The following is an 18863-nucleotide window of genomic DNA, read 5'->3' as shown; positions in this document are numbered from 1 at the left end:
ATGTATTGTTTTTTTTGTTTATTTTTTTAAATTTAATTTTTTAAATTTTTGGCTGTGTTGGGTCTTCATTGCTGCGCACAGAAGCAATGAAGTAGCGGGGGCTACTCTTTGTTGCAGAGCACGGGCTCTAGGCACGCAGGCTTCAGCAGTTGCAGCATGTGGGCTCAGTAGTTGTGGCACGCGGGTTCTAGGGCATGCGGGCTTCAGTAGTTGTGGCTCACGGGCTCACGGGCTCTAGAGCGCAGGCTCAGGAGTTGTGGCACATGGGCTTAGTTGCTTCCCAGACCAGGGATCAAATCTGTGTCCCCTGCACTGGGCAGGTGGATTCTTAACCACTGTGCCACCAGGGAAGTCCGGGATTTTAATATATTGTTGAATTCGGTTTGCTAATATTTTGTTGAGGATTTTGGCATCTATGTTCATCAATGATATTGGAATGTAATTTTCTTTTTTTGTGATATCTTTGTCTGGTTTTGGTATCAGGGTGATGCTGGCCTCACAGAATGAGTTCAGAAGTGTTCCTCTCTGTAATTTTTTTGAATAGTTTGTGAAGGAAAGATATTAACTCTTCTCTAAATGGCTGGTAGAATTCACCTGTGAAGCCATCTGGTCCTGGACTTTTGTTTGTTGGGAGTTTTTTTTTTACTTACTGATTCAATTTCATTACTGGTAATTGGTCTGTTCATATTTTCTATTTCTTCCAGGTTCAGTCTTGGGAGATTTTACATTTCTAGGAATTTGTCCATTTCTTCTAGGTTGTCCATTTTATTAGCATATAATTGTTCATAGTAGTCTTTTATGATCCTTTGTATTTCTGTGGTATCAATTGTAATGTCTCCTTTTTCATTTCAGATTTTATTTGGGCCCTCTCTCTTTCTTACTGATGAGTCTGGCTAAAGGTTTATCAATTTTGTTTAGCTTTTCAAAAACCCAGCTCTTAGTTTCATTGATATTTTCTATTGTTTTTTAGTCTCTATATTTTATTTATTTATGCTCTGATCTTTCTTTCTTTCTACTAACTTTGGGTTTTGTTCTTCTTTTTCTAGTTTCTTTACATTGTTTGAGATTTTCTTATTTCCTGAGGTAGCTTATATCATTATAAACGTTCAGAACTGCTTTTGCTGTATCCTATAGATTTTGGATCATTGTGTTATTTTTTAATTATTTATTTATTTTTGGCTGCATCAGGTCTTAGTTGCAGCACGCAGGATCTTTTGCTGCAGTGTGTGGGCTTCTCTCCAGTTGTGGCGCGCGAGCTCCAGATCGCATGGGCTCTGTAGTTGCAGCACACAGGCTCTCTAGTTGCGGTGCACAGGCTTAGTCGCCCCACGGCATGTGGGATCTTAGTTCCCCAGCCAGGGATCGAACCCACGTCCCCTGCATTGGAAGGTGGATTCTTAACCACTGGACCACCAGGGAAGTCCCTGGATCACTGTGTTTTTGTTTTCATTTATCTCCAGGAATTTAACACTTTTATTTCTTCAATGATCCATTGGTTGTTTAGCAGTATATTGTTTAGCCTCCACATGTTTGTGTTTTTTGTATTTTTTCTTGTAGTTGATTTCTAGTCTCATAGTTTTGTGGTAGAAAAAGATGCTTGATATGATTTCAGTCTTCTTAAATTTACTGAGACTTGTCTTGTGGCCTGGCATATGGTCTATGCTAGAGAATGTTCCATGTGCACTTGAAAAGAATGTGTATTCTGCTGCTTTCAGGTGGAATGTTCTATATAGGTCTATTAAGTCCATCTGTCTAATGTGTTGTTTAATGTTGTTTAAGACCAGTGTTTCCTTACTGATTTTCCTTCTGGATGATCTTTCCATTGATGAAAATGGGATGTTAAAATTCCCTACTATTATTGTGTTACTATCAATGTCACCCTTTATGTTGTTTTATGTACTTAGGTTGCTCCTATGTACATATATATATTGTTTAAGACTTTTTTTTTTAATGTGGACTGAATTTTTAAAGTCTTTATCGAATTTCTTACAATATTGCTTCTGTTTTATGTTTTGGTTTTTTGGCCCTGAGGCATGTGGGATCTTACCTCCCTGACCAGGGACCGAACCCGCATCCCCTGCATTGGAAGGCGAAGTGTTAACCGCTGGACCACCAGGGAAGTCCCTGGGTGCATGTATATTTACAACTGTTATATTTTATTCTTGGATTGATCCCTTATTATGTAATATCCTGTCTGTCACTTCTTCCAATCTTTGTTTTAAAGTGTATTTTGTCTGATGTAAGTATTGCTACCTCAGTTTTCTTTTCATTTCCATTTGCATGAAATACCTTCTTCTATCCCCTCACTTTCAGTCTGTGTGGCTTTACATGTGAGGTGAGTTACCTTTAGGCAGCATATATATGGGTCTTATTTTGTGCATCCACTCAGCTACTCTCTGTCTTTTGATTGGAGCATTTAGTCCATTTACATTTAAAGTAATTATTCATATGCACCTGCTTAATTGCCATTTTGTTGACTGTCTTTGAGTTGTTTTGTAGTTCTTTTTTGTTCCTTTCTTCTTCTTTTGCTCTATTCCCTTGTGATTTGATGAATCTTTCATGTTATATTTGGATTCTTTTCTCTTTTTGTGTGTGTGTATTTATTACAGGTTTTTGGTTTGTGGTTATCATGAGGTTTATAGATATAGTTAGATAGATACATACATAGATAGATATGATTATTGTAAATTGCTGATCTCGAGTTCAAATGCATTCTAACCTGCATTTTTACTGCCCACCCCTGCACAAAGTTTACTGGTTTGACATCATATTTTATATCTTTTTGTTTTGTGTATCCCTTTATTTATGATGGATATAGGTGATTTTACTACTTTTGTCTTTTAACCTTCCTACTGGCTTCATACGTGGTTGATTTACTACTTTTACTGTGTTATTTCTTTTTACCAACTAGATTTTTCCTTTCATTATTTTCATATTTCTAGTTGTGGTCTTTTATTTTCCACTAGAGAAGTCCCTTTAACATTTTTTGTAAAGCTGGTTTGATGGTGCTGAACTCTTAGTTTTTACTTGGCTGTTAACATTTTGACCTCACCATGAAATCTGATGAAAGCCTTGCTGGTTTGCAGAACTGGAGTGAGAGCTATCTCACATCTTATGTAACATATATCAGCAATTTCATACAACACTCAAAACATATTCTGATGACAGCCATGGTATAGTATAGCCAGTACATCTCAAGAGAAACAACAGCTATAGCAAAATCAGATTCTTGAAAGTTCATTTTGCATGTGCCAAGCAGTGTATAAAGTGCCTCGAATACATTTTTACATTTAAATCCTTAAGACAAACCCATTAGCTCCTTCAAACAACAGAGCCTTGTGCCTCCTGGGGGCCAGGTACTGTGCTGGATGCAAGCGAGAACAGAAGAAGTACAAGGTCTCTGCCCTCACAGAGCTCAAAGCCTAGTAAGGAGGCAGATCTTCCCAACCATGGAGTAGGCAAAGATTACCATAAAAGAAAAAACTGATAAATTGGACTTCTTCAAAATTCACAATTTCTTTGATCAAAAGCTCAGTAAAGATACCTAGTTCAATGGAACAGAACACAGAGCCCAGAAATAAACCCACACTAATGTGGCCAATTGATTTTTGACAAAGGTACAAAGACAATTCAATGGAGAAAGAATAATATCTCAGTAAGTGGTAGTGAAACAGTTGGAAATCCACATATCAAAAAATGAAGCTCAACTCACAGACATACAAAACAAAATTATGGTTACCAAAGGGGAAAGGGGTGGGGGGCGGGAGGGATAAATTAGGAGTTTGGGATTAACAGATACACACTACTATATATAAACTAGGTAAACAACAAGGACCTATATATAGCATAGGAAACTATATTCAGTATCTTGTAATAACCTACAATGGAAAAGAATCTGAAAAAGAATATATATGTAATATAAATATATGTATAAACATATATGTAACTATAAATACATATACATATCTGAATCACTTTGCAGTACACCTGAAACTAACACAACAGTGTAAATCAACTATACTTCAAAAAATAAAAAATCCCAGTGTTCTACCACTCAAAAAAACAAAACAACAACAAAAACAAAAACCCCAGAAAAACAAAACTCAACCCATACCTTAATATTAACCCAAAACAGATCAAGGACTTAAATATAAAACCTAACACTATAAAACTTCTAGGAGAAAATATAAGAAAATCTTTGTGAACCTGCGTTAGGCAAAGAGTGCTTACATTCATCACCAAGAAGAAAAATTATTATAAACTGGACTTTACCAGAAGACAAGTGGTTGCCAGGTGGGACCTCAAGGCAGAGGAGGCACTGACCACAAGGTGCACAAGGGAACTATGGGGGGACAGAAGTGTGTTCCGCATCCTGAGTGTGGTGCTGGTTACATTTGTCAAAGCTCAAAGAATGATATACAGGAAGAGTGAATTTTAGTGTACTAAACAAATAAACAGATGTTTTTAAAAGTACAGTTAAGCAAATGAATGGGTAAGTCACTGACAGAAAATATCTGCAACACATCTAAGAACTTCTGTATATCTGGAATACAAAAAGAACTTGTACAACTCAACAATAAATAACGAAAAGGCAAAAAACCTCATACCAGTGAGCAAAATATTTGAAGAAATACTTCTCCAAAGAAGATAAATGAATGGTTAAAAAGGACATGAAAAAGGACTTCCCAGGTGGTCCAGGGGTTAAGACTCTGCTTCCACTGCAGGGAGCATGGGTACAATTCTTGGCTGGGAAACTAAGATCCCACATGCCGTGGCATGGCCAAATTAAAAAAAAAAAAAAAAGACATGAAAAACTTCTCAACATCATTACTCACAGGGAAATGCAATTAAAAAGAACCACCTGGGCTTCCCTGGCGGCACAGTGGTTGAGGGTCCACCTGCCAATGCAGGGGACACGGGTTCGTGCCCCAGCCCGGGAAGATCCCACATGTCACGGAGCGGCTGGGCCCATGATCCATGGCCACTAAGCCTGCGTGTCCGGAGCCTGTGCTCCACAACGGGAGAGGCCACAACAGTGAAAGGCCCGCGTACCGCAAAAAGAAAAAAAAAAAAAAAAGAACCACCTGATGGGACTTCCCTGGTGGCACAGTGGTTAAGAATCCGCCTGCCAACTGTTGGTGGGAATGTAAATTGATACAGCCACTATGGAGAACAGTATGGAGGTTCCTTAAAAAACTAAAAACAGAACTACCATATGATCCAGCAATCCCACTACTGGGCATACACGCTGAGAAAACCATAATTCAAAAAGAGTCACGCACCACAGTGTTCACTGCAGCACTATTTACAATAGCTAGGACATGGAAGGAACCCAGGTGTCCATCGACAGATGAATGGATAAAAAAATATGGCACATGTATACAATGGAATATTACTCAGACATAAGAAGAAACGAAATTGAGTTATTTGTAATGAGCTGGATGGACCTAGAGTCTGTCATACAGAGTGAAGTAAGTCAGAAAGAGAAAAACAAATACCGTACGCTAACACACATATATGGAATCTAAAAAAAAAAAAAAAAGGGTACTGATGAACCTAGGGGCAGGACAGGAATAAAGACGCATACGTCGAGATTGGACTTGAGGACATGGGGAGGGGGAAGGGTAAGAGATAGCTAGTGGGAAGCAGCTACATAACACAGCTCGGTGCTTTGTGTCCACCTAGAGGGGTGCGATAGGGAGTGTGGGAGGGAGACGCAAGAGGGAGGGGATACGGGGATATATGTATACATATAGCTGATTCACTGTTATACAGCAAAAACTAACACAACATTGCAAAGCAATTATACTCCAATAAAGATGTTAAAAGAAAGAAAGGGAGAGGGAGGGAGGGAGAGAGGAAGAGAGGAAGAGAGGAAGAGGAAGGAAGGAAGGAAGGAAGGAAGGAAGGAAGGAAGGAAGGAAGGAAGAATGAAAGATAAAGCAAGAAAGAATCCGCCTGCCAATGCAGGGGACACAGGTTCGAGCCCTGGTCCAGGAAGATCCCACATGCCACGGAGCAACTAAGCCCGTGCGCCCCAACTACTGAGCCTGCACTCTAGAGCCCACAAGCCACAACTACTGAGCCTGCGTGCCACAACTACTGAAGCCCGCACACCTAGAGCTCGTGCTCCGTGACAAGAGAAGCCACTGCAATGAGAAGCCCACGCACCGCAACCAAGAGTAGCCCCCACTCGCCGCAAATAGAGAAAGCCCACGTGCAGCAACGAAGACCCAACACAGCCAAAAATAAATTAAAATAAATTTTAAAAAAATAGCACAAGCACTCTGAAAAGACATTTGGCAGTTTCTTATCAAGTTAAATCTTGTTTTATTTGATAGAGTATTAGAAGCCTTAGCTAGTGCAATTAGGCAAGAAAAAAAAATAAAAGGCATCCAAATTGGAAAGGAAGAAGTAATATTATCTCTCTTCACAGCTGACGTGATCTTGTAGGTCATGTCTAAAGATCACACACACACACACACACACACACACACACACTGTTAGAACTAATAAACAAATTCAGCAAAGTTGCACACAAAATAAAAAATTCAGCAAAGTTGCACAGCAAAGTTGCAACACACAAAAATTAGTTGTGCTTCTATACACTAACAATGAACAACCTGAAAAGAAAATTAAGAAAACAACTCCATTTACAATAGCATCAAAAAAAAAAAATCAGCAATAAACTTAACCAAAGAGGTGAACGACTAGTACACTAGTAAACAAACTACAAAAGATTGCTGAAATTAAAAAAGACACAAGGGGCTTCTCTGGTGGCGCAGTGGTTAAGAATCCGCTTGCCAATGCGGGGGACACAGGTTCGAGCCATGGTCCGGGAAGATCCCACACGCTGCAGAGCAACTAAGCCCGTGCGCCACAACTACTGAGGCTGCACTCTAGAGCCCACGAGCCACAACTACTGAGCACACGTGCTACAACTACTGAAGCCTGCGCACCTAGAGCCCATGCTCTGCAACAAGAGAAGCCACTGCAATGAGAGACCCGCGCACCGCAACAAAGAGTAGCCCCCGCTCGATGCAACTAGAGAAAGCCCACATGTAGCAGTGAAGACCCAATGCAGCCAAAATAAATAAATAAAATAAATAAATTTATTTAAAAATATATAATAAAGAAGACACAAATGTGGACTTCCCTGGTGGTCCAGTGGTTAAGACTCCATGCTTCCACTACAGGGGGCATGGGTTCAATCCCTAGTTGGGGAAGTAAGATTCCACATGCTACGTGGTGCACAAAAAAATAAAAAAGATAGAAATAAACAGAAAGACATCCAATATTCATGGACTGGAAGACTTAAGAGGTCAATACTGGGACTTCCCTGGTGGTGCAGTGGTTAAGAATCCGCCTGCCAATTCAGGGGACACAGGTTTGATCCCTGGTCCGGGAAGATCCCACATGCCGCAGGGCAACTAAGCCTGTGTGCCACAACTACTGAGCCTGCACTCTAGAGCCCATGAGCCACAACTACTGAAGCCTGCTCGCCTAGAGCCCATGCTCCGCAACAAGAGAAGCCACTGCAATGAGAAGCCCACGCGCCGCAACTAGAGAAAGGCTGCGTGCAGCAATGAAGACCCAACAAAGCCAAAAATAAAGAAAATAAATAAATTTCTAAAAAAAAGAGGTCAATACTACCCAATCTACAGATTCAATACAATCCTTATCAAAATGCCAATGATTTTTTTTTTTGCCAAAAGAGAAAAATTCATCCCAAAATTAATGTGAAAACTCAAAGGACCCTGAACAGCCAAAACAATCTTAAGAAATAAAAACGAAGCTGGAGGCCTCACACTTCCTGATTTCAAAACATAGTAAATTACAAAACTACAGTAAACAAAACAGTGAGTGGCATAAACAATGACAGATAGACCAATGGAACAGAATAGACAGCCCTGAAACAAATCCTCACATATACGGTAAAATAATCTTTGAGAGAGTAGCAAGGTTACACAATGTGGAAAGGATAGTCTCTTCAACAAATAGTGCTGAGAAAAGTGGACATCTACGTGCAAAAGAATGCAGCTGTACCCTTACCTTATACCATATACAAAAATTAACTCAAAATGATTAAAGACTTAAATATAAGACCTGAAACTATAAAACTCCTAGAAGAAAACATAGGAGAAAAGCTTCATGACATTGGATTTAGCAATGGTTTCTTGGATATGACACCAAAAACACAGGCAACAAAGGCAAAAGTAGACAAAGGGGACTACATCAAACTTAAAATAACAACAAACTAAAAATGCAACCTACAGAATAAGAGAAAACATTTGCAAATCATGCATCTGATTAGGGGTTAGTAACCAGAATATATAGAAAACTCCTAAAACTCAACAGCCTAAAAACAACCCAATTCAAAGACAGGCAAAAGACTTGTTCCACTAATGTCCTTTTTCCATTCCAGGATCCAATCCAGGACACCACATTGCAGTTAGTATTACAAAGGAATTTCTTCTCTTTAAAAAAAATATTTATTTTTGGCTGCATTGGGTTTTAGCTGCGGCACGCAGGATCTTTCGCTGCCGTACGCAGGCTCTTCATTTTGGTGCGCAGGCGGTGCGTGGGCTTCTCTCTAGCTGTGGCGCACAGGCTTAGTTGCCCCACGGCATGTGGAATCTTAGTTCCCCGACCAGGGACTGAACCGGCATCCGCTGCATTGCAAGGCGGATTCTTAACCACTGGACCACCAGGCAAGTCCCACAAAGTAATTTCTAATATACTCCATCAGAAGATTTTAAGGTAACAAAATAAAAAACATTCATTAATAGCATTTATTAATGCTAAAATCTAAATAATTTAATTGTAATAAATTTTACTTGGCCTTTCTCTCCACTGCTGCTGACTGGTTGTCTACTCAACATACATAATTCTCTTCATACCATAAAAGCAAAACTGGAAAAAATATTTTAAGCAAACAGCAATATATACTAATGAGAGTTGACATGTTAAAACTATAAATATCTACTCCTAAAATGATACTTGAATTTACCCAGGAAAATACTACAACCCACTGGAAAAAGAAATGTTTCCTTACCAATTAGTGTGATGAAATAGAAGCTTGGTATAATAATGAGATTATAGTAAATACTTTTCTCAATATTATTTGTTTAATAAATGTGGTTTCAAATCAATACAGTTTTGAACCTAACTGTTTAACAGACACACATAAGAGAAGAGAATTAATCCAAATAGCTTTTGGACTCAGTACTTTGACTACATACCATCAGTCTACAGACAAAAAAAGAGCTGGAGGGCTTCCCTGGTGGCGCAGTGGTTGAGAGTCTGCCTGCCCATGCAGGGGTCACGAGTTTGTGCCCCGGAGCGGCTGGGCCCGTGAGCCATGGCTGCTGAGCCTGCGTGTCGGGAGCCTGTGCTCGCAACGGGAGAGGCCACAACAGTGAGAGGCCCACGTACCACAAAAAAAAAAAAAAAAAAAAGGAGCTGGAAAAGAAAAAAAATTCCCAAACTCTAACTCAGTCAGTCTGCTGTTGGTAGTGGTAACAGGTATAGCACTCCTGAAATGGTTTTCTGTGCACTGTGGGAATAAGAAAATAGTAAATCTACTGATGTTGTCGGAAGCTCCAGTTCTACTGTAGAAAAAGGGCGATACCAATATGAACCAGGAAAAGGAAGCAAGACCCTGGGATGCTGGGTCGGAACTAAAGATACAGTATGAACATATAAACAGAGACTCACACGGACACACCCATACGCCCACACTACAGAGAGGGACACACGCCCCAGCTGGACCGAAAGGTCTAGCGGCAGCAAGGTCCTCTTGGCGATGAACACGCCTAGCACCAAAATCTTAGTTTCTCCAAGAATACCATCTCCCACTAAAAGGAACCAGTGCTCCGTGGAAAAATGCTGGGGGCAGGAAAGATACAAGATGAGCTTGGTAATGAGGAATGTTCAACAGCGCTTGGGGCATGTCAGAAGGATATAGGAGCCAGCCTGAAGGGGTTCCCACTGCCCAAAACAACTGCAATATAATCACCAAAATGAATGACAATAATGACTATCATGCATTGAATAAGAAGAATCCATGAGTCCATACCGATGTTAAAGAGGAAGAACAAGCTTTTTTACAGTAGACTAGTATTAAATGAAAAAGGAATAAGAGAAAACCATCATTTAGCAATCATCACAGCAATAACTGATTCAGGCAAGAATCATCAACAGATGCTTAAAACCACTGGCCAGGGCTTCCCTGGTGGTGCAGTGGTTAAGAATCAGCCTGCCCATGCAGGGGACATGGGTTCGAGCCCTGGTCTGGGAAGATCCCACATGCCGTGGAGCAACTAAGCCCGTGAGCCACAACTACTGAGCCCATGAGCCTAGAGGCTGTGCTCTGCAACAAGAGAAGCCACCACAATGAGAAGCCCGCACACCACAATGAAGAGCAGCCCCCACTCACTGCAACTAGAGAAAGCCCGCACGCAGCAACGAAGACCCAATGCAGCCAAAAAAACGCACACACACACAAAAAAAAACCCACACTGGGCCAGGTGATCTGTCTCCCTAACGAGTACCTGCTGACCACAAAGGGGGAAAGAAAGCCGCCTTTCCAGTCAAGAAATGCAGTCAAAGCCACCTCACCACATGGCCACAGTTAACAAGGCCATTCCTGGGAGAAGCTGCCAGCTGTGCCCAGGATGCACGCGCTGAAGGGGACTCAATGTCTCGGGGGATCACTCCTGCCAAAGAGGCGGCAACTGAATCTGACCACGAGGAAACAATCTGATAAACCCATAAGGAGGAATATTCCAAAAAATGGCCAGCCTGTACTGTTTAAAAAGTCCACACCACGAAAGACAAAGAAAGCCAGGGAACTGTCCCAGATTTCAGAACATTAAATGCACATGACGATTAAATGCAGCAGATGATCCCGGGCTGGATCCTGGATTGGGGGGAAAAAAATGTGTGGTGAATGGGACAACTGGCAAAGTGGGGATATGGCTCATGGTACTACCCCCGTGTTAGCAGTCCTAAACGTGCTTCTGGGAGAATGGCTTGTTCTCAGGAAATAGGGGAAAGGAACTCAGAAATGAAGGGTCATGTCTGTGTGTGCAGATACATTTCATCTCTGGACGTGCGCGCGCACACACACACAAAAAGCGTGCAGATGTGGGACGAGTCAGATGCCACAATCGGTAAATTTAAGTGAACTGTATACAGTTGGAGTTCACAGTACTATTTTTGCAACTTTTCTAGAAGCATGAAATGTTTTCAAAGTTAAAAAAGTTTTGGAAAAAGAACGAGGTAACCCTCTGCCTTCCTCTGAAGGAAGATAGTTTGAAATCTTAATTCTTTTTGGAATTAAGGCTTCTTCATGCCAATAAAACATGCAGATCATTGGATCTTAGGATTTGGTTTCGCTTTTGCCAGTAAGGCACCTCACAAATGAGTAATTTTGTTCATGTCAAAGTTCCTCTAGTAATTTTGTTCATGTCAAAGTTCCTCTAAATGGTCACTCTGAGTCTAAATTATCCTTGGTGAAATTATGTCATTTAGGTAAATAAGCACACGAATTTGAGTTATAGCATAAATACATGTAAAAACCAGGAGTCGACCTGGAGCTGCTGCAGATGGTTTTAGGCTGAGACAAGCCCACGAGATCAGATCCTCAGCACCTGCCACCATCTCCAACCGTGCAGCTCTCTAAATTGCAGCTTCGGGTTGAGGAAAAGTTGTGATAAGAGGTCGCCTGGAAGAAGGCCCCACAGGCAAAACAAGACTGAGGAAAGTTCTTAGAAAGGCTTGTCTAAAAAAAAAAAAAAAAAAAAAAAGAATGAAGTAAAGCTGTATGGACTTACCCACAAAGACCTCCAAAACACTGTCAAATGGAAAAGTAAAAATAAAAACTTGTAAAGAAAGTATAATTCCGGGCTTCCCTGGTGGCGCAGTGGTTGAGAGTCCGCCTGCCGATGCAGGGGACACGGGTCCGTGCCCCGGTCCGGGAAGATTCCACATGCTGCGGAACGGCTGGGCCCGTGAGCCATGGCCGCTGAGCCTGAGCGTCTGGAGCCTGTGCTCCGTAACGGGAGAGGTCACAACAGTGAGAGGCCCACATACCGCAAAAAAAAAAAAAAAAGTATAATTCCATTTACATAAAATAATGTATGAATTTTTATAAGTGTGAAAAAAAACCCGCCATCATATTTCCAGACTGTGCTGGGCTTTTCCACAGCACACACACTGGTCTGGACCCACATCCTTCTCATGGATGGGGTGGAGGAGAGAATCTGAAGAACGTCTCCCTTCCGGAAGTGGCCAACAGACCCCCAGACGGCTGCTGCAGAGCCCGCCGCATCCTTTCCAGGCCCTTCCAGGCCTCCCGTCCCATCTCATATGACCATGAAGCTCTGTGGGTAACTGACCGACCCAGGGACCCTAGGAAGTCACGAGTGACACATGAAAAGGCCCCCACGTCAGTAGACACGGTAGCAAGTGCACAGGGGGTCCTAGAGCCTTACATCTCCAGACCGACCCTCCAGGACGCCCTCATGGTGGCTCCTGCCCCGTCCAGTGCCTCGTGGAACCCCAGGCAATCCTCCCCACAGCGACCAACTGCAAAGGAGGGTCCCCAGGGAGGAAGGAGGCTTCCCAGCAGGGCAGGGACTCAAGGTGGACCCGGAGGCCCTTGTAGTACAGCATCCACACAGGGCTCTGCTCTCAGCCCCCGCCTGTCCGACATGGAGCTGTCAACAGCTGAGGACAGAAAGACAGACCACAAGCTGATTGGACTGACAGCTCGCGGCCAGGGGCCCGGAAGCCAGCCTACAGCAAGGGACTGGAAGGGGCAGGGGCATGAAGGACAAGAGCCAGCTCCGGTGACTGGAGCAACGGCCACGCCAGGCGGAGAGGAGGGAGAGAAGGCAAGAGGCGAGCGTGTGCGGCCCCCACACCCGTCGGCTCTCCAGCGAGGCCAGTGTAGTGCGCCAGCCTGGAAAGGGCGGGCCACGTCCTTGGGCAGAGGGCACAGCCATCGGTGGGGCAGCCTGCCCCCCCCAGCCCCTCGCAGCCCCTGCCTGGGCGGCTGGTGAGCTTCTTCAGCGAGGACCCACAGCGATGAGAAGCCTCACCTGCCCTCACCTCTCAGGGCAGCTCATGCCTGCAGAACGATCCTCCCCCCAACAGCGTGAGGCCCGGGCCAGCTGGCTCTGCAGCAGGCCCCCCCGAGTCCCTGGTCCTTGCCACCCCCACCGGGGCAGCTGCGAGGCCCGCTGGCAAAGGGAGCCGTTGCTCTTTATGTCAAAATATAAACAGCCATTTGTGCATTTGTTCAATAACTGATTTCTGAGCACCCACTCTGTGCCAGACCAGGCCCAGGAGACCCAGCATGCATGTGACAAAGAGCAAACCATGTCAGCATGAACAATCCTGGCCCTGTCCAAAGTGCTGTGACTGTTTGGGGGGCTCTGGGCAAGCCACCCCCCACCTCCGGTGGCAGCTGGACTCAGCGCTCACGAAGCATCAGGCACTGGTCACAGCCACTGTACTCCCTGCCTCCGAGTCGGGGGGCTCTCCCGAGAAATATGTCCTCGTGTGCTGGCACGTCCACGCTCTCAGGGGGTCCTACACTCCCTGAATGCAATTCATGGATAATGCTCACAGCTTCTGTGGAGCATTTGCTTTACATCTTTACACTTTTTAGAACTTGATACCAATCCACTTTCATTCTCATATCTCCACAAAGAACATACACTCTGTTATTATGTCCATGTCACAGATGAGGAAACTGAGGCAACGAGAAGGCACACAGTGGGCAGCAGAGTGGGGCCAGACCCCGGACAGTGCAGCACTAGGCTTCTTGTTCTCAAACCACCACCCTGGACTCACCTGGATCCAGCAGAAGCTCCAGGGAAGCAACCCCAGACCTTGGCTTTCCTCTCTCCCAGATGGATGCCCAGAACACTCTGGGACCCCGGGTCACCACGCTCCGACCACGGCCCACAGGCCATTCACCCTCCCCTGGACTTGCCCTGCAGAGGCCAACAGGGCCAAGCTTGGAGCCGCAGGACAAGATGTGACTTCTTTCATGAAACATCCCAGGTCAATAACAACATTGCAAGCCCACCCATCACTCTGACTGGCAAACAAACTACCGGTCCAAGATTGGGCTCTCGGGATCACACTGGCCTGCTCCGCAGCCTGGAAGGGGAAGGGGCCGCTCACCAACTCCTCAGCACCCAGACACCAAGCACAGGGACAAGGGAGCAGCCCAGCAGCAGCTGGAGGAAAAGACGTTTAGTGGGCCCCTGCTATCTCCCAGCTCCTAAACGCTGTCACTGACACACTGCACTCAGAGTCAACTACCAGGTATCGCCCTGTGCCCAGTGCCAGGGAGGCAGAGGACAGTGTGAGCTATGGGATCCCCACCGGTGCAGGGCAGCCCAGTCAGTGCTGCTGCTCACGGGTGGGGGGAAGTCAGGCCTGAGAGGGACAGGGAGGGCGGCGATGACAGCAATCTGGGCCAGAGAAGCCACAGAGGCGCACACACACGTGCCAAAGTGCAGCAGCCACGCACCCCTCACTCCTGAGACCAGAACCACCAAGTGAAACTCTACCCCTGACTCAGGCTCTGGGGCCAAGCAAGCTTTGGCTGCAGTGCTGCCTTTCCCCTTCGCCACGGCGACACGGCGCCCGCACACAGCATGCAGCAGGCAGGGAGGCATCACTGTTCATCTCCACTCTCAGCACTGGCCAGAGTGATGGGGGGAAGGGTCACGACATCTTCCACTTACTCTCAAATGGTTCAGAAAACAACCACGTGTGCACCTGCATATATACACACGTGCACACGTACACACATGCCCTCAGGGCGGGGAGAGTGCGGGTAAGGCAGATGAGGCAATATGCTAACAGGGAGGTCTGGGCAGAGGATGCGCAGGGCTCTTTGCACTTTCTCCCTGCAACTCTTCTGTAAGTATGAAACCATTCCCCAGGAAAATATTTCTTTATAAAAAAAAAAAAGAACAATTCATTAGCTAGTGAGATTGGAAAGTCTATTATGCTACTTTCCAAGTAAAAAGAATCCAAGTGTTAGGCCCAAAGCCCCATCTGTCACCAGGACAAGCTCGGCAGTGCTGTGGGTTGGGGCTGAGCAGGGGCTCCAAACTCGGGAGGCGCCTGGCAAGCCCCGGGCAGACTCCACTTTCCAGCTCCGTCTGTGAGCTCTGGCCACATCTGCTTGTGAAATATCTCCCCTCTTCCTGTTCACTAACCCATGTGCCGCTCCAGAGGCCACAGGCGCTGGCTGGCTCACTGAGGATTTGTCAGTTCGGCACAGCCAGCAGGAGGGGTCCCGAGCGGCATAGGGGACAGAACCCTGAACTAGGAGCCAGCCCGCCACACACACCCTGGTCTGTGCCCCAGCTCTGCTGCTCCTCAGCTGTGTGACCTCATGCTCATCACTGGCCTCTCCCAGCCAGCTTCCCAGAAGCACAAGGAAGACAGCGTCCCCTATCAGGCCAAACAGGTGAAAACAAGCTCTTCCAGAACTGCGGCCTCAGCTCACTCAGTGAAGGCAAGTACATGGTGGGGTCATCCTGGATGGAGCTGTGGCCAAAACCATGGCAGGATTTCCTTTCGTAACTGAAGCTAGAAAAACACGGTTTTAGAAAGAACACTTGATGCTGCATTCCCTGAGAATGGGATGCAGATGGAGAAAGGTCACTGCGATGGTATCGCAGTCGGTGGCCCCCAAATGCCCCTCCATGTTTGTCACCCCTCGAAGAGGTCCCCACCCTTTTTTTCTCACCACAGTCCCAGAGTATACAACACAAACCACTGTCATTCATGATGCCTGATCACAGCAGGGACCTGAGAAGAGGGCTGGTTCTACCCCACAGATCAGAGTATTCAGATGGAAAAAGTTCTGCACCCTCACCTGGAGAAACACTGGGTGGATCAGGGGAACAGAGGTGGCCTGGGGGTCCACAGCTGGGGTTAAGGACAGACAGGGCAGGACATAGACAGCTGGAAGGGAGAGAGCCAAGGGTGCATGATGGCGGACAGACCAGACTTCTAGGACTGAAACCTCATCCCAGCCACCTGGTGTCATGAGTTCTGTTTCATTTCCCCCATCTGTAAAATGGAGGTAGCAACAGTATCTAACCCACAGGGACCACCTGAGAGCCCCTGGCATATAACGCATCCTCAATCAACCAAGATCAAACATGCATTTAAAAGACATTGTGGGGACTTCCCTAGTGGCGCAGTGGTTAAGAATCTGCCTGCCAATGCAGGGGACACGGGTTCGAGCCCTGGCCTAGGAAGATCCCATATGCCGCGGAGCAACTAAGCCCGTGTGCCACAACTACTGAGCCTGCGCTCTAGAGCCCATGAGCCACAACTACTGAGCCCAAGTGCCACAACTACTGAAGCCCACATGCCTAAAGCCTGTGCTCCACAATAGAAGCCACCACAATGAGAAGCCCATGCACCGCAACGAACACTAGCCCCTGCTCACCGCAACTAGAGAAAGCCCGCGCACAGCAACAAAGACCCAACACAGTCAAATAAATAAATAAATAAATAAAATAAAAAATAAAAGACATTGTGGCAGAAGGTCAAGTTCAGCACTTTCCTGTTGCCCCACTCTGTGAAAGGCCTCACACCCTAGCCTGCATCAGGGGAGCCAAAAGTGCTCCACCTGGCAGAAAGCCTCCTGGGAAGCAGGTCTGCCTGGTTCCCTCCTCACACCCCAGTGTGGGTCTAAGCCAGGACTCTGAGAAAAAGCATGCAGACTAAGACCAGAAAAGCCCCCCTCCCAGGCGCCAGCCAGCAGACCCCTACCTGGAAGGACACAGCACATACAGGTACCCAAGGAGAACATCTGACCCAGAGTGAGACCCACCTTGCTGCTCAACCAAAAGCAGGGAGCCAGTTGGAGCCCCCCAGGTTTTGCAGGGCAACTCAAGACACCACCAGGGGCTGCTGCAAAGTTCTGATGTGGGGAGTCATGGAATGAATAGTATAACTTTGCTCCCTCAACCAGAGCCACCCCCTGCCCCAGTTCAGAGCTGAGTGTGAGGCCTCCTGAAGCCCCCCCTGCTTTGCAGGGGCACACGGTTAGCCACCTCTGCCGCTACCTCATCTCTGCTTCCACACCTGAAGAGCACTCCTACAGGGAGGGTATATTCTCTTCATTTGAGCATCCCTAGTGATGGGCAGGTGGGGAGCCACGCCAAGACACTTTCTGAATTGCTGCTGGCCAGCTGGCAGGATATGTGGACAGATGGAAAAGGAGTTGGGGACATCAGTCACATCCATCCACCCAGGGAGGAGATGCTGGACCCAGAACCAGAGACACCCCGAGAAAGACATGTATGACGTGTGGCTTCACCCCTCAGAGTCCACTGACATAATGTGCAAAATCGGGACCCAGAAGTCAGACGGGATGACTCTCACTTCTCCACAGGTACAAACATGTTTTCTAAAGAACGTAATCACAAGAGCCCACAAATCCATTGGCTCTGGTCCCCAAGAGCCCATACAGCACTCTCCTCCACAAGTGCTGGCTTCCGTTCCTACCGGGGCCACCCCACAACCAGTCACCCCACCGTCCAGAGAAGCATCGCTGGACACTCCAGCTGAGTGTGGGCCAGGGTCCTGGCTACCAAGTGGACACTGGGGAGGAGGCAGAGCACTCCGTACAGATGGCAGAGGCAGCAAGAGGTGCAGCGTGCCCAGGCAGGAGCCTGACTGGGGAGCCTGCACACCGCTGTGCTCCCCTGCCTGCTGTACACACCCAGGTCTTAACAGCACCCACACAAGGAGCCCTGGACACTTCTGCCTTCATGGGCCCCTTCCAACATTTAAAAAACAAAATCAAGAACCACACCTTTCAACTGCACCGATATATAAACTAATGTATTTATATGTGCATGTTAACAGTATTTCCTTCAACCTGAAAGTTTAGGGCTTTTTCCTGCTGACTGTAAAAGAATACATTTTTACAGCCCACCAAAATCACCTTGGATCCCCGGCCTCCTGTGCCTGACAGATAAATCGGCCCTGCATTTGGGGTCTTGATTTCTCGCTGGAGAAGGAGGTACATCAAAAAGAGATAAGGATCGTCCAGGACCTTCTGCTGCCGCGATCCCAATTCCCCACCACAGGCTTCCTTCAGAAAACGCAAGCCCCCGGGGGCTCCAAAAGCATCTGAGGGTCACAGACCAGGAGCACCCCCGGTGCCCGGCTCGGCGGCTCCCGGGCCGAGCGACCGTGACCAGCCAGGGGCTTCCAGGTGCCCCGAGCCGCCCCCCTCGGCCCCCGGCCTGACCCCCATTGCTCCCGCTCCGTCGACCGCCGAGCGCAAAGTGAGGGCCCGGCGAGGTAGGGGTCCCAGCGCCCCCGCCCCCCGCCCCGCCCGCGCCCCCGCCCCCACCACTGCGCACCTGGCCGCAGCGGCTCGGTGACCGTGAGCACCAGCAGGAAGAGCAGGAGGAAGGCACCGCTGTCTGCCTTGGGCACCATTTATCCTCCGTTCATCGTCCCCGGGGCGGCCGCGCGACCCCGCGGGGAGGCCGGGCCAGGCCGGGCCGAGGGTCGGGCCGGGCCGGGGCCAGGCGAGGACGCTGCGGGAGGAGAATCCAGGGGCCGCGAACAGGCGCGCGCTCCGACTCTGGCCCCGCGCAAGATGGCGGCCGTCTTGCTCGGTCCGCACCGCCCCGCCCCCGCCCGCGCCGCCCGCGCCGCCCAATGAGCGCCGGGAGGGGGTGGGGCCTGCGTGTTCCCCAGGCGCAGTGGCCGGAAGGGGCGGGCCCAAGGGCGGGGCGGTGGCTGAGGGGTGGGCCCTTCGGGGGCGGAACTACGAGGAGTCAAAGGTGCCATTG

The 18863-nt window shown here is 47.2% G+C and overlaps 1 protein-coding gene across 1 annotated transcript in view; it reads right to left on the bottom strand.

The window, feature by feature from the left end:
* The window catches only part of DGCR2 (DiGeorge syndrome critical region gene 2), a 68565-nt gene extending 49904 nt beyond the window's left edge, over positions 1–18661 (bottom strand). The window contains exon 1 of the mRNA XM_029222845.1: positions 18426–18661. Within this exon, the coding sequence (XP_029078678.1) occupies positions 18426–18504 (79 nt within the window). The 5' untranslated portion in view covers positions 18505–18661. The remainder of the gene's footprint in view (positions 1–18425) is intronic.
* Between the last annotated feature and the right edge of the window lie 202 nt (positions 18662–18863).

The sequence above is a fragment of the Monodon monoceros genome, unplaced genomic scaffold (assembly GCF_005190385.1).
Source record: "Monodon monoceros isolate NGI ecotype Baffin Bay Population unplaced genomic scaffold, NGI_Narwhal_1 Super_Scaffold_1, whole genome shotgun sequence".
Lineage (NCBI taxonomy): Eukaryota > Metazoa > Chordata > Mammalia > Artiodactyla > Monodontidae > Monodon > Monodon monoceros.
The sequence above is the reverse complement of the archived record's forward strand: the minus strand, read 5'-3'. Positions and strand labels throughout refer to the sequence as shown.